The sequence below is a fragment of the Carassius gibelio genome, chromosome A23 (genome assembly GCF_023724105.1).
Source record: "Carassius gibelio isolate Cgi1373 ecotype wild population from Czech Republic chromosome A23, carGib1.2-hapl.c, whole genome shotgun sequence".
Lineage (NCBI taxonomy): Eukaryota > Metazoa > Chordata > Actinopteri > Cypriniformes > Cyprinidae > Carassius > Carassius gibelio.
In genome coordinates, this window is record NC_068393.1 from 14,948,971 (window position 1) to 14,964,092 (window position 15,122).

A 15,122-nucleotide genomic window follows, 5' to 3' on the forward strand; every position below is an offset into this window, starting at 1 on the left:
CAATATGTATATGCAAATGTTTTTTATTAGGTTTTCAGTCTTGAATGTTTATTTTGTTTGTTTGTTTTTTTTGCAGCAATGATCAGTTAATAAAAACAAAGTGACTTAGAACCTGTAAGTTGCCTATACAATACTAATATATTTACATCACTCAGATAAGTTTTTTTTTTTTGGACGTTTTGATAAAATGTTTAAAACCCATTGCATTATGTAAAATTAAGCTCGTTTTGTACACACACACACACACAGAGATTGTTTTATTTTATTAAAATCCTAATTAATCTAACTTTCTGACATCATACATTGAACACATGACTAAAACAAAAGCAATCTACAGATAAAATTTTCTGCTCTTGATCAACAATCAGATCAACTAAACAAATGTACGATATCCAGTTTTATTCATATCTCATGCAAAATAAATGTACAGCTTGTAAATACATAAAATTTAAGATTAAACTGTAATCAGCAAAATACCTAAGTGATGCGGTTGATTCACAAGCTCAGCTCTAGTAGCATTTTATTCTTGTTTTTACAGACAGGCGAACAGGACTAACTCATACCTGGTGAATTCATCTATTAACAACAGAGTGAGCACTAAAGCCTATACTCTTATTCAGACATTCATGTACAGTATAACTACAATCAGGTTCAAATGGAAATGAAAAGCAGTTCTTGTTGTAGATTTACACTTCATCAGGTGTAAATACAGGTCTCCACTATCAAAGAATATCCCACATTAGCAAACACTCCATGCTGAATTTACACAATCATTTAAACCATGTACATGATATTTTCTGCATTTACAAGTCAGATGGCAGACAATCTCTTTTCTTTATAAGTTGCCATCATTTTCTTAATTTCTGCTATGGCTTTTCCAGGATTGAGTCCCTAAACAGAAGAGAGGACAAAACGGATTCAATTTAAAATACAGGAAAAAAAAAACGGGAGACACAAAACACAAGCTATTGCATATAAACATTTATTTAAAGGGATAGTCCACCCAAAAATCCAAATAGTTTCATCTGTTCCCATTGACTTCCATTGTAGATTTTGTCCATACAATAGAAGTTTATAGTAAATTAAAAAAGTTTGCTTTGGTTCTTTAATGTTCCAAAGAAGAAAGCAGGTCATACAATTTTGAAATGATGACTATATAAGATGATGCCAATTTTTTAGGTGGTGAACTGTCCCTTAATTTCCAATAACAGAGAATCTAGTTCATCTAAGTAAAGTGTTGTTTTCCAGTTTAATGGGAAGATGGCATACCTTTGGACATGTCTTTGTACAGTTCATTATTGTGTGACAGCGGTAGAGGGAGAAAGGGTCCTGTAATTTGGACAGACGCTCTTCTGTAAACTCATCTCGAGAGTCAATCATCCACCTATACGCCTGAGAATTGGATACAAAACAACAGAGATGTGAGGGCAAAGATGTAAAACTCACTGTGATCCAGACTAACAAAGACTTAACTGGTAGATTCATTATTGTTAAATTAATCAACAATGATAAATGGCTGTTTATTGTCCATATAAGCAGTGCTATAAGGAAAAGAAAAAAACCTGCATGAGCACAGCTGGACCAAGGTACTTGTCTCCATTCCACCAGTAACTCGGACAACTAGTGCTGCAGCACGCACACAGAATGCATTCATACAAACCATCCTATAGGCATGGGAAAAAGTGTTTAAAAAATCATTAGCAAAGATAACAATCATCCTTCACACTAACAAAAATCAGCAGAATATTCAGAAAAGGTTTCGAACCAGCTTTTGGCGGTCCTCGATTGACTGGAGGTACTGCTCTTTTCCCTGCTTTGACTCGTCCTTCTTTTTTAAATACGGCTCGATGGACTTGTACTGTGCATAAAAATTGCTCATATCCTAAAACAACAAGAAATAGGATCAGTTTGAAAATGTAGGTTAATTCTATTTGACAAATAAATAGTCATATTGTCATATGTTGTCACTGGGATTTTCAGTTAACTGTGGTTTACTCACAGGAACAAGATCTTTCACCACATACATGTGAGGCAGGGGGTAAATCTTCATCACTTTGCTGGTATTTGTATCTATTTTGTTTAAGCAGGCTAAGGTGTTGCCCCCATTGATGTTCATAGCACATGAGCCACAGATACCTGTAAATTATATACAAAGAAATTCAATAACATTCTGGCGTAATGATGTAATATATTAAAGGAATAGTTCACCCAAAAATTCTAAATTTCCCCAAATCTGTTTTGTTGAAGAAACAAACTCATCTACATCTTAAATGGCCTGAGGGTGAGTAAATACTCAGCAAATTCTCATTTTTGGGTGGGCTATTACTTTAACAGGACACAGACTGCTCAAAAGAGTACAATGTATTTATTTTTAATTCTATTTTAATTTGTTTACCCTCTCTACATGAGCGTCTAAAGGTGAGTGTTGGGTCCATTTCATTTTTAATTTTGATGAGAGCATCAAGAACCATTGGACCACATCTAGGATAAGAAAATGGCATTAAAATTTTGTGTTATTCAGAAATTCGGTCCAATTTTATTTATTTATTCAAAGCAAGTAAACTGATATGTAACAACGGTGTAAATATCTGTAGCTTACGTGTTCAAATCAACCTCATAGGTTTGCATGCGGGGCTTGTCTCCAGGTGTGTCAGGGTCCCATCTGTAAATCTGAAATGTCTTTATTTTTGGCTCAGGGGCAGCTGCTGTCTGGGCATACCGCACCAGCTGATATAGAGAGAGGAAAGCAAAAGATGAGCTCAACACAAGACAGCTGATGCTCAATGCTGAGTTTACTGAGATCACATATATAAAACACATTACATCCCTCCAACCTTAAAATATATTTGGTAAAATTAAAACAGATGACTTTATATTTTTTTTCATGGCTTTGTCGGGTAAGTAAATACATTAATATACCAATGCTTTTTTTTTTTATCCAAGGTGTCTTTGTTCTGAAAAAATGAAGCCACTGGTATAAGCCACTGAGCGCCACCTCTAGGTGTAATAGAGAAGTGTGCGGGAGTTATATCACCTTGTTACTCAACTCACTTTGAAGGTAAAATTGAGTATTAATATCACTATTCCATACTAGAAGATAAGTTTAATTAAAAAAACGTCACATTTATGTAATCTGATGAAGCAGATGTTTTATAAGCTAATCAACAGCGGTTATGTAACTTGATTAAAAAGGTTAACGCTTTATCTGTCAGCTAACCAGCTCAGCCCACAATTCACACGTGACAAATTCGTTACAACGAAAACGTCCTAATATATTACGATGGTCTCGTACATTTTCACATAATCACCTTGCACACGCATAAGATGCTGACAGATGCGGATTCTTAACACAACTTACCACCAACGTCCTAAAGTTGCGAAAAGCAACAGCACTGCGAGTAAAAGAAATGCAAGCTAACATCCTCCACTTCTGTGTTGTTATGTATTGTAGGAGTTACTTTCTTCGCATGAGCGGCTTCAGCAGTTTCAGATATGTAAGCTGTGATCTGCTCCTCCTCCAAATGCCAGCTGGGCGTGAATTTGTCCTTCGTCAATAAAGAGCGACACAAAGACTCGTACGCAACAAGAAGCTGAAGCGTCTTTCAGGCATCCCACGGTTAGGTAAAGCTTGGAAACAATGTGGAAACATTATGGTTTCCAGGTATTAAAATTCATATAATTATAAATGGAGTTTTTATTTTATTTTATTTTTAGTTGATCAGCACTTTTTGCTTATATAGATTATAATAAAAATATAAATACCTTAATTTTTTAAAATGTGAGATCCCCCATGACTTTAACTATGAAAAAATAAACTTTTCTGTAAATATCGGCTGCTGATATTAAAATCCATATAAAAAAATGATAAGCAGATGCAAAGGCCACAATCTGTATATGATATAAGGATCAACAAAGGTCAGGTTTCGCACAGTAAAAACCTAAACAGCCCTAAACATAAATAGGCATACTTAAACTAAACTGAGAAACATCGCATAAATTTACCATTATATTGCATATTTCTGAGACTTTATCATAATAGTTATGAAACGTCTGACATCTTCATTCTTTTCATTCAGACATTGATTACATTTAGAGAAATAGTCAAACGTGCCATGCAGGTCAAAACCTCAAATCATTTTGAGGGAACTGTTCTCTCAAAGTATTAACCTAAATACTATTTTAGGTTAAAGGCCCACAGATATTCATATTATATATATCCCTGATTCAAACCCAACTATGTTGAGCACTGTGATGTGGTTCATTTTATCTTAGTATTTTGTTGCTTAACCTGTCTGAAAACATTAGTGCAAACAATTATTCAGGTTTTTGCTGACCCCCCCCCCCCCCCATTACTTTAGAAGTGAAAACAGGGTAGAGTGCATTTTAAAACACATTTGACAGCATTTTGAGATAAACCCATAGGAACAGAGCACAATGACATAGAAGTCTGCCGTTTTAGAAGCTCAGACACTTTTCCATGGCTATAACAGCGGAAAACTGGCCTACGTGTATTTAATCTTGTAGAGTTCCCGAGATGCGAATCGATCTTGAGTGAGGTTTTCCTCGCTAGTTTGAGAGACATCAAGAATTACGGTTGAAGGAGCATTAAAACATCCCTTCAAGGGAAAACAGGAATGGTGTTCATCAGTCTTGTCTCATTTCCAGAGATCTGCAGTGACTCCTGGATCAAAAGCAATCTTATTCAGGCCTCAAGTGGAGTAGTCCACGTTTATCTGTCAAATGAGTCCCACTTCTGCCAGAAGAGCTTCTAATAAATCCCTTTGACCTTATGAGTCACTGTAGGGTATACTCAGGCAAATTGGAAAGGATTTTATGTAAATCCGTCAGTGTCCTCAGTCAAGTTAAACAATTCAGATATTTAATTTGCCACCCAAAACAGAGCACATTTATAGCCTTATGTGGCTTAATGTCAGTCACTGTAAATCTGTCAAATATGAAATGTTTGAAAAAAGTCTCTTATGCTCACCAAGGCTGCATTTATTTGAAAAATACTATAAAAACGGTAAAGTTGTTACAAGAACTCTTTTCAATTTCAATGTATTTTAAAATTTAATTTATTCCTGTGATGGCAAAGCTGCATTCTCAGCAGTCATTACTCCCCAGTCTTTCTTTGGTGCTCAATTATAATCAATTATTACTGGTTGTCAAATACTAATAGATCTTCTTATTATCTTATATTATCAGCATATTCAAATAATTTCTGAAAGATCATGTGTCACTGAAGACTGGAGCAGTGATGCTGAAAATTCAACTTTGCCATCAAAGAAATAAATTGCAACTTAAAATATATCAAAATAGAAAACAGTTATTATTATTACAGTTTTAAACTGTAATAATAATTCACCATTTTGTTTTACTGCACTTTTAATTAAATAAATTCAGCCTTGGTGAGCATAACATTGATTTATCTTTCAAAAACATTAAACATCGTAGGCTATATCTGTCATATTATATTAATATCGTATCATATCAGTTGTTCCTGAAAGTATCAAAGTGTCTTTCACTTCCTCATATTGATTCGTTCCACCTAATACAGCATTTGAACGGTTTTAAACACAATAGTATTCATTCGACAGCGACAGGCATGTCATTTCTTTTGGTTTTAGTTGCTATACAATATTTTGTTTGAATTCTACTTGTTTTATATCATTAATCATACATTTTCAAGTTGAAATTTTCCCCTCAGCATGAATGTTGTTGTCCCGTGCACACCACCTTCAGTTGTTGAGAAATGACACATCCCAAACCTAGGGGTCACTGTTGTGCTGCAATGGCACTTTTAATAAAACAGACATTTTATCTTCACAACAGCAATGTCTGGACATAAAGAGGAAGAGAAAATTGGGTCAGGACTCTGTGTGCTGGCAGGCTGGTTGTTCTTGTTTGAGTTTGGAGTAGTTTAAAAGCAGACCAGAAAGGGCTATTGGACACAGTGAAGACAAGGCAAGTGCTAGCGGTTCCCTCGCATATGACGGATGACGTTCAAAACAGCAAAAAGAGCCCTGACCCCTCATTTCAACATTCCTGCACGCTCCTTTATTTACAGAAAAAAATGAATACATTCATTTATTTCACATGATAACCAAGCCAATCAATCTTTTTTTGTTGTTTTCTCATCCATCCAAAAAGTTCACATATCAGCATTCAAAATTCTTTCCTCTTTATGTTCCTCTCAGTCTTTTTACTCAGTTACTTGACTCTTATCTAAGAACCTCCGACTCCCGTGTTTGCTTAAATCCCATAAAACAATATGTATAACTATTTACAAGAGCGTTAATCTCTAACTACACCATCACAAATCCATAACCTCAAACCACCCACCCCACCCACTCCCAAAAAAATTGTTTCCTAATGAAAAAGCTTAAAAAGCAAGGAAAAAACATGAAACGACTCCCAATGTCTCACAAAACCATTTCTTGCATCCTCCCTCATTCTAAAAGTGCATGCCTAGATTCAGCAATTGAAAATAAAATGCCTGTACATAAAAAAAAAAAAAAAAAAAAACTTTCTAAACCATTCACCAAACATGGCGAATGTGGACACAGATCGGCATATTGGCAACGATAATCTTCTTTCTTCTTTTGGTAACTACTCAAGTGGGTTTTTAAGGTCTAAAAAATGTAGTGGGACAATTAAAGTGGGTCTCTGAGGCAGCAGCTGGTAATGGAGCAGTTTTGGGGAAACTGCCGTTACAGTCAGAGGTGGCGGGGGCTTGGATGACCATTGTGATAGAGCTTCTGCTTGATGTGCACCATGTTTCCGCTGGAATCCTCCAGCTGCCGGAGCTGTGCGCGTCTACGGAGGTCCCGGAGGTTGCAGAACTGTGGCAACCACGACCAGGAAGGAGTATCTGTGAGTGGTGCAGAGAAAAACTAATTAGCACCAGTCAAACGGCGGAGTTCCATACATTCTTAATGACTAAGCTAATGAGATGGTTAAGGAAAGGAAAAAAAATGTACAGCTTTCAATAAACCAGCACGTCTACACAAAGTGTTAATGCAAACAGCATGTAGGTCCAGACGCTGGGATGTAGAGGTATAACGAAACCACAGAGAGTTCCTCAGACAGCCCGGCCCCTCAGAACTAGCCCTGTTGGAAGTGTGTCAGTGTGTGTGTGAGGGAGGCGATGGGGGAGCGGGGGGTTATTTATAGCATTCCATGGGTATGCCATCCACTAAGACTGTCGTGAAGGGTATACAGAGGAAGACGGTGAATAAGGGTTTTTAAGTCTTATAGCTGGATCAAAAGAATGAGTTTAGTGAAGAGCTTAATATTAAAGGGATTCAGTATCAGTTCCTTTTTTAAAAAACAAAAAAAAGAAAGGTATAGGGGATGTTTGTTGTAAACAGTCATTTTAGCCCTTTAATAAAAAATATATAAAAAGATAAATCTATCTATTCTCTCTCAAAAATCTAAATCTATTTCTCTCTTTTTTAATGTTTTCCCTCCTAAATATTTTTTTTTACTGTAATATTTAATTGTATTATTACTGTTCTTTTCTTTTTTGTTGCTTTTTTTTTTTACATGATTGTAACCATTTAATTTACTTCTTCTAAGGCTTATTTAGGAGATGCTGAAATGGCAAAACAGGATTTTCTGTACAAATAATTATTTGTTCTTAAAAATATGGATATGCATATTCATAATATAAAATATATTAAAGTATAAATATATAAAATGTTATTAATACAATTGAAGTCAGTTAACATTTATATTATTCTTGATCTGAACAGAAAATTATAATTAAAATGTGAAAAAAATTATAAAATGTTTGCAATATATTATTAATATTATAAGATTAATCAAATATAAAAAATATATACTATAAAATATATAAAGCTAAAGGTATCAAATATTGATTATTTCAGTTATGACAGTATAAATCGGTTATCAGATATATTACTCCTGAGCTGAACAGACAAAACAGAAACAGAAAAAGTCAAAGCAATTGAATGTAATTCTAAAATAGGAAATGAAAAGTTCAAGGTATGTGCCTCAATGCAGTGCAGTGTGTGTGTGTGTGTGTGTGTGTGTGTGTGTGTATGACTGCACGCTTACACGTCTCGCCAACTTGCCTTCTCTATGCAGCTGCTCTTTGTCTATTTTTAGCGCTCGAACAGTGCAAGGGTGCAAGTCAGTGTGTGTGTGTGTGTGTGTGTGTGTCTGCTGGTGGGGGTGGGGCCATGACAGCATCTCCCTCCCGCCTTCGTTTCCATCAACCTCACCTTCACTCCCTATCCTGGTGAGGCTAAATGAGGCTGACCTGCAATCAACGTCACATTTTCACAGCTGTGGTGTGCTTTACTAGAAGGGCATCCCCAGTATTTTTCACTAGTCCATATCATATGGATACCATTTTTTCTTGGATACAGATAAATATATGTGGTATTAATTTTCCTCAATGCTATTCTGGATCTAGATGTGAACTGAAGTGAATATATTTTTTCTTTGGTTCCTGTGTGTCTTTTAAACCAGTATGATTTTGGTAAATCTTTGAAAAACTAATTAAGATGTATTTAATAAAACCTAAGAGTTTTCTGTCCCTCCATAGAGTCCAGGTAACCAAAACTTAGAAGATCCAAAAAGGCCATAAAGGAATTGTAAAATGAATCCATAGGATTGAGTGGTTTAATCCAAGTCTTGTGAATACATACAATTGCTTTATATTAAAAACATTTAATTTAGGCTTTTATTCCCATATAAACACATGAATAAAGCTTTGTTATTTACCATATTGTGATTTACTCTACAAATTTGCATTGATCAATGTTTAGATGTAAGTAAAAGCTTACATCTTAAATCTGTTTCTCATATAAAGTGATAATTTCACAAGACTTGGATTAAACCACTCAATAAATATGGATTCATTTTACAATGCCTTTTTTGTGTTTTTTTTTTTTTCTAAGAGAAAGAAACTTCTCATGTTTCATTCAAATATCTTAAAGGAATAGATCACCCCAAAATTGTATGTTAATCTCCTTAGCCCCAGGGCATCCAAGATGTAGGTGACTTTATTTCTTCAGTAGAACACAAACCAAGATTTTTAACACAAACTCTATGTAAGTGGATGGGAATCACGGCTAAAACATACAATAAAACTAAACATAAAAAACATACACAAACAAAACCAAATTAAACCCTGTGGCTCGTAGTGATACATTGATCCGTAAAGACACAAATGGTCGGTCTGTGCAAGAAACTGAACAGTGTTTATACTGTTTTTCCCCTTTAATTCACGCAATGTGCAAACTGTTAGAACTCTCCTGAGCGCGTCTTGTTGTGCGCATTCTCAGCAGCAGGCGCATGAGGCATCTTCTTTTTCTTGCTTTATGTGTCAATGGTCCACTTGAGAGATAGGTGGCGGTAATGCACTCATAAGTCTGCAATCCGCCATAAAGAAAGAAAAAGAAGATGCCTCATGCGCCTGCTGCTGAGAATGCGCACAACAGGACGCGCTCAGGAGAGTTCTAACAGTTTGCACATTGCGTTTTGTTTCTTTACACATCAGTGTATCGTCACAAGCCACAGGGTTATTAATTTGGTTTTGTTTGTGCATGTTTTTTTGTTTTGTTTTATTGTATGTTTTAGCCGTGCTTCTCATCCACTTACATTATAAGACTGATAGACTACAACGGTTTGAGCTAAGAATCTTTGTTTGTGTTCTAATAAAGAAACAAAGAGACCTGCATCTTGGATGCCCTGGGGTAAGCAGATAAACATAAACTTTTCATTCTTGGGTGAACAATTTTCAACAATGCATTTTTTTCGTTGAACTATGCCTTCAGTATATTTTATAATACTATTATAGAATATATATATATATATATATTAGAATCGAGATTTAATTAATACTTGATTCTGAATGGTCAGTAACTGCATTCCATACTTTGATATTTCCCAATTTTCACCATCGTCCAGCTCTATACATCAGTCCACTCCTCCAGTACTAAAACTGGCTTTCATTTCTCTCATATCACACCACTGACTCACTCTTTTTCAAATTTCATATGAATCCCTGTGCATTTCATTTATTGATTGTAGCACAAATAACCTAATGTTTTTTTAATTTAAAGATTTTTGTGATGTTTATCGTCTTATTGCTTTTGTATATTGTAATGGAAGCTTTAAGAATATACAGGTAAGAATCAGATGGAATAGATCAAATAGCCTTCACATTTCATGTCCACGTATTTATTCATTTGGTGAGTATAGTGGGGTAATGCACATTTAACCACTCATTCGCTAAATAACCTCTGACCGACTAACCATTCTCTGACATGGAGCATTTAATTACTAAATAGCTAGTGGCCACATTATAACCTACTTTTTCAATATATTCAGTTTTTCCAAGCAGTTATTTTATGTGTGACTCTCCTTGACCCATAATAACCATCAAATGCTCATCTGATGAACACAATAACTGTATTCAAACTAAAAGCATTCCCTTTTAATGCACTATTTACACATTTTGCCACTTTGCCCTCAAAGGACCATGGACAACTGTTATAAACAACTGCTGTGTTGCCTGCGATTTAGTTACACTAAGTGAAAGCCCGCTGTTAATTTCTGCAGCCACAGTCTTCATCTTAATACATTCATTACTGGGGGTGATAATAACAGGGCAGAAGGGGACCGCTGACAGCTGATGAAAATGACAAATGTAGGTGTGTAAATGTTTGGGGAAAGAAAACTGAATTTTGTGAGTGTTTGGAAAAAAATATGTTTATTAACATAAAACCAATACAGTGGGACACATGCATTTTAAAGATGGTTTTATAAATTTATGAGGATTTAATCCTATACAAATCTGGGTATATATAGCACTCTAACACACCAACTCCTAATCATTTTGTCAGATCAGTTGATCTATTATGGTATATTATAAACACCACTGATATAATAAGTAAATGTACAATTTTAAATCATTTAATTACTGTATTTTACTCTTTGAGACACAGCTAACAAAGTTAGAAAATAAAACAAAGGTTACTAGAGTATGTTTTACAAGAATATATGTTTTCAGCCTTTATACCTTAAAATGTAATTTTTCAATTGGTTTCTTTGTAATTAATTGAGAAATTTGCTGGCAATTAAAACTTTTTTGACACCAAATTCTTTCAGTGTATGTTTTATTATCTACACAAGCTGTGTTCATATTGTCACTAACATTTAAGGCACTTATTCTTCACAGTAAAGTGTTTGACCAATTGAATTTGTCAGTTCTTTAGTTTTGTCAAATACAGTAACCAGTAAGTACCTGAATACATCCATTTAAATCTTGCACACAAAACATGGCATTTATTGAGCAAGGAAACAACATTCAAACTCAAAATGATCATGCTTAACGAAATATAATTCAAACAGACTTACAAATAGCATTACCTCGGTTCATAACATTAAATAAATTGTCACATGAGGGAAGAAATCTTGATTTGGTGTTATTTCAATGCATAAAATGTAATTTTCTGTAACCAAATCATGGTCTGCATACTGTTCTCACAAGCAAATCCTTTGTCTTTTACATGTATCCACATATATGCTTTCCATATACTCTTGGTTACAATGTTCTTCCCACTCACCATAATAGCGACTGGCTCTCCAGGCCCTCACAGCACAGTGCAAAGCTCCATCCAGCCACAACAACAGCCAGCTGATACAGAAGCCCAGCAACAGCCCCAGCATGAGGTCCATCTCCTGTTTGGTCACACTGTCACTCACAAAGTAATTCTCAGATGAGTCCACGAGCGAATGGTCTCCGTCATATGGAATTACGTAGTGAACATGATGCCTAGGGTAGAAAGGGGAAATCTGTGTTTAGAGGTTTACATTCAGCAACAAAAAGTGACAGAAAAGAACATGAAATATATAGTGATAAAGAAAACAGTCAATTAAGAGATAGACAATGATGACATACAGTATTATGTCAATTACAAATGCTTGCTTTCATAATGCTCTCAGCAGGGTGGGAACGCCAGCATTTCTATACTGACACTGTTTGGATCCAACTGAGCTCAGTCAAGTGAGGTTTGTTGTCTTGGAACATGTAAATGCATTAAATATATGGTTTGGCCCACAGCTTTTACAAATAATACCATATATATTTTTTGTCACACTCTGTTGTTTATGAAGGTCTATGTGAAAATACTCATTGTACAAATGTGTCTTGGATAAGGGTTAAACGATGTAATGCATTTGAAAATCTTTATCTGGTTTTGACATAGGTTTTTTCTTTTTTTTCGGGATGGAAAAACTATAACAGTGTCAAATTTGGGTGGAAAGTAGAAAAAATCTCAAAAAGATTTTAATTTACATGAAATAAAATGAATTACGAGAGCTCAACTTTTGCACATTAGATACTGATAGGCAGAGATATGAAGATGTTAAAGAACTATATGAATAGATTAATATTTTGATGAAGAATGATAAATGATATCTATTTATGGCAATAATCAACACATATCAGTATGCTTCCTCTGGTTATCTACAAATTAGCTTTACGATTCATGCATGAACAAATAATTCACATAAGAGTTTTATGCCTTGTCTTGCTAATATCAGGACACCAAGCAAGTTTTCACTGACCATGACCTATTTGTATAATGCACTTGGTCCTGATATGTCAAACAGAATATGTTTGAAGAGAGATGTGGCACAAAGTCATTAAGTTATTAACAGTTCTTCACCAACAATAAAGTGTTAAAACATGCAATTCTAATTGAGAACAATTATGATTTGACCTCATTTACTACCCTCAGATGTTCTTACATCAACAACTTGTAATCAACAGACAGCTTGAACAGAAACTGTTGTGCAAATGAAGGCTGACTAACAAGTCAAGTTTCAGATACTATTCGACATAAAATAAATGATAATCCTGTGTATAAATACAAATAAGAATATTTTTCTAAACCATTCATGTACTACACTAAACAACAACAACAAAAAACTGCATTTACACTGTAGTTACTCATATGCATTAACTCAGCGCAGTCCTTCTGTATTAAAATCATATTTTATTTCAGTAATATAAACGTTATTTTGTGGCCAACACACACACCGAAAAGAACAACATCTCTGGCTGTGCTTGGAGAAAAAGCACATCTTGATACGCAGAAAGAAAAAAAAACACACACACACAAGAAGAGAAATCAAGGAGATTTCACACCGACGCAAAGCAACAGTAGCTGCTCAGTATTGAAAAGCCATTTAAATTACGCCTAAATTATGACATAAACCACGCGAATACACATATGAGGCCCTTAATGTGACAATCTCCGATTGGATAAATGAGATGAAATGGAAAAGACAGTGTTTCAGGGGCTGGAGAATAGCTCAGGCCTAAAAACTGTTAGTAATAGAAGGGGAAACCTGTCGATTTCTGGCTCTCGTGCTAGAATTCATTTCTTTATTAACGCTTGGGTTTTTACCTTCCACAGTTGCAATGACAGACGCGGTCTTCCCCTCGTAAATGCGGTAAGATGTAGTTGTGAAAACGGTCCAGGAGTGCGTTCATGTCCATTAAACACGCTATCGCCTGCAAAGAACCATTCGAGTCAGCCGGGACATGACAAGCAGTATTGGAACACAGCAACCGCTACATGACCTGGTACTGTGACCACTGCAGGGGAAAATACACATTACATTCCCACATCAGCCAGTAATAGACATGAGTACGGTTGTGCTGTCTTAATGAGATTTTTAAATGGACTTTAAGCGGTCCACGCTTTTGTTAACCCCCGATTTCACTTTGAAAATGACAGAAATGCACAATTATGAAGTGCTTAGGCACTTACCATGACAACTGAAGCACCGAGGATCATAAAAATCATGGTGGTTGTGATCATATGCATCAAAACTTCCGAACTCGCCTTTCCTTTTCCCCAGTCTGTTCAACGAATCCGGTTAAACTAAAAACATGCCGTCCCGGGAGAAGACGCTCATGGATGCGCCCTCACCGCTACACCTGCCTCATTCCTTAACCCGCCAGATTGGGAAGCGTTCTTAAGGCGCATAGGGTTAGGATGAGCAGATCTCGCTATCCCAACGTATGATGAGCCTACACGCGCATTCACACTGTCTTCACCCACATCCAGCGATACGTTCCCCCAGTGCTGCAGTTGAATCCGCCTCAGCTGTGCGGTTGGGAGGGAGCTGAGGAACGCGTCCTAGTCTGATTACTAATGCTGCTGCCTCTCTCCTCCTTCGCGTTCCGACGCCGTTGGAAACGTCTTGCGAAAACTAGCGATGTCAGGCTCAGCTAATTCTCTGATATATATATATATATATGTCTAGGTGTTGACATCTAGTAGACCTTAGATTCGTCGTCGAGGTTTTGTTTGTAGAAATGTGTAGTCGTCTTTACATCTGCTGTGATCGCCACACTGTATATGGCAAGCCGTTTTGACATTCACTTCTTAACATGGCACTAGTGCTTACATAGGCCTATATAAAATGTATTACACACACACACACACACACACACACACACATGTTTGTTTTTGTGAAGGTGGGGACATCCCATAGGCGTAATGGTTTTTATACTGTAGAAACTGTATATTCTATCGCCATTCACCAACCCTACCCCTAACCCTAACCCTCACAGGAAACTTTGTGCATTTTTACTTTCTCAAAAAACTCATTCTGTATGATTTATAAGTGTTTTGAAAAATGGGGACATGGCTCATGTCCTCATAAGTCACCCTCTCCTTGTAATACCTGTGTCATACCCATGTCATTATACAGAGTTGTGTCCTGATATGTCACAAAAACATGCCCCCCCCCCCCCCCACACACACACACACGCACGCATGCATGCAAACACGTTTAGGGTCAGTAACAATTTTTAATGATTTTGAAAGAAGTTTCTCTCTTATTTGATCAAAAAGTAAAAAACTGTACAAATATTGTGCAATGTTATTACTCTTTAAAATAACTGCTCTCTGTTTTTGTGATGGCAAAGCTAAATTTTCAGCAACCATTACTGTCACATCATCTTTCAGAAATAATACTAACATTCTGATATGCTGCTCAAACAAACAAGAAATATTGTTATTATTATCAATTCAAAAAACAGTTGTGTTGCTTTATATTTGTATGGAAAC

The 15,122-nt window shown here is 35.8% G+C and overlaps 2 protein-coding genes across 3 annotated transcripts; both read right to left on the reverse strand.

The window, feature by feature from the left end:
* Positions 1–244: 244 nt before the first annotated feature.
* LOC127944258 (succinate dehydrogenase [ubiquinone] iron-sulfur subunit, mitochondrial-like) lies at positions 245–3,570 on the reverse strand. Its single transcript, XM_052540135.1, has 8 exons — positions 3,359–3,570; positions 2,600–2,727; positions 2,396–2,481; positions 2,000–2,136; positions 1,766–1,882; positions 1,563–1,664; positions 1,270–1,392; positions 245–891 (listed from the first exon to the last, which is right to left on the reverse strand). Exons 1-8 carry the CDS (start codon positions 3,419–3,421, stop codon positions 811–813), a joined length of 837 nt encoding a protein of 278 aa, XP_052396095.1. The 5' UTR covers positions 3,422–3,570; the 3' UTR covers positions 245–810.
* Positions 3,571–5,775: 2,205 nt separating this feature from the next.
* On the reverse strand, positions 5,776–14,393 carry LOC127944423 (transmembrane protein 240-like). Of its 2 annotated transcripts, none has more exons than XM_052540330.1 (4): positions 13,815–14,393; positions 13,449–13,555; positions 11,601–11,809; positions 5,776–6,871 (listed from the first exon to the last, which is right to left on the reverse strand). In XM_052540330.1, exons 1-4 carry the CDS (start codon positions 13,869–13,871, stop codon positions 6,717–6,719), a joined length of 528 nt encoding a protein of 175 aa, XP_052396290.1. In that variant the 5' UTR covers positions 13,872–14,393; the 3' UTR covers positions 5,776–6,716. The 2 variants fall into 2 exon arrangements, with proteins under 2 accessions (XP_052396290.1, XP_052396291.1); XM_052540331.1 differs by having other exon boundaries at positions 13,449–13,639.
* Positions 14,394–15,122: the final 729 nt, after the last annotated feature.

What these genes read in the sequence shown, in the direction of transcription:
- LOC127944423 (XM_052540330.1), bottom strand. Translation starts at nt 13,871, where the DNA reads ATGCATATGATCACAACCACCATGATTTTTATGATCCTCGGTGCTTCA. An exon ending in TGTCATTGCAACTGTGGAAG is followed by an intron (nt 11,810 to 13,448) that starts GTAAAAACCCAA and finishes TTTCTACCCTAG; the next exon opens with GCATCATGTTCACTACGTAA. An exon ending in GAGAGCCAGTCGCTATTATG is followed by an intron (nt 6,872 to 11,600) that starts GTGAGTGGGAAG and finishes CACCACTCACAG; the next exon opens with ATACTCCTTCCTGGTCGTGG.
- LOC127944258 (XM_052540135.1), bottom strand. Translation starts at nt 3,421, where the DNA reads ATGTTAGCTTGCATTTCTTTTACTCGCAGTGCTGTTGCTTTTCGCAAC. An exon ending in TCGAGGACCGCCAAAAGCTG is followed by an intron (nt 1,665 to 1,765) that starts GTTCGAAACCTT and finishes CCATGCCTATAG; the next exon opens with GATGGTTTGTATGAATGCAT. An exon ending in GTACAAAGACATGTCCAAAG is followed by an intron (nt 892 to 1,269) that starts GTATGCCATCTT and finishes TCTTCTGTTTAG; the next exon opens with GGACTCAATCCTGGAAAAGC.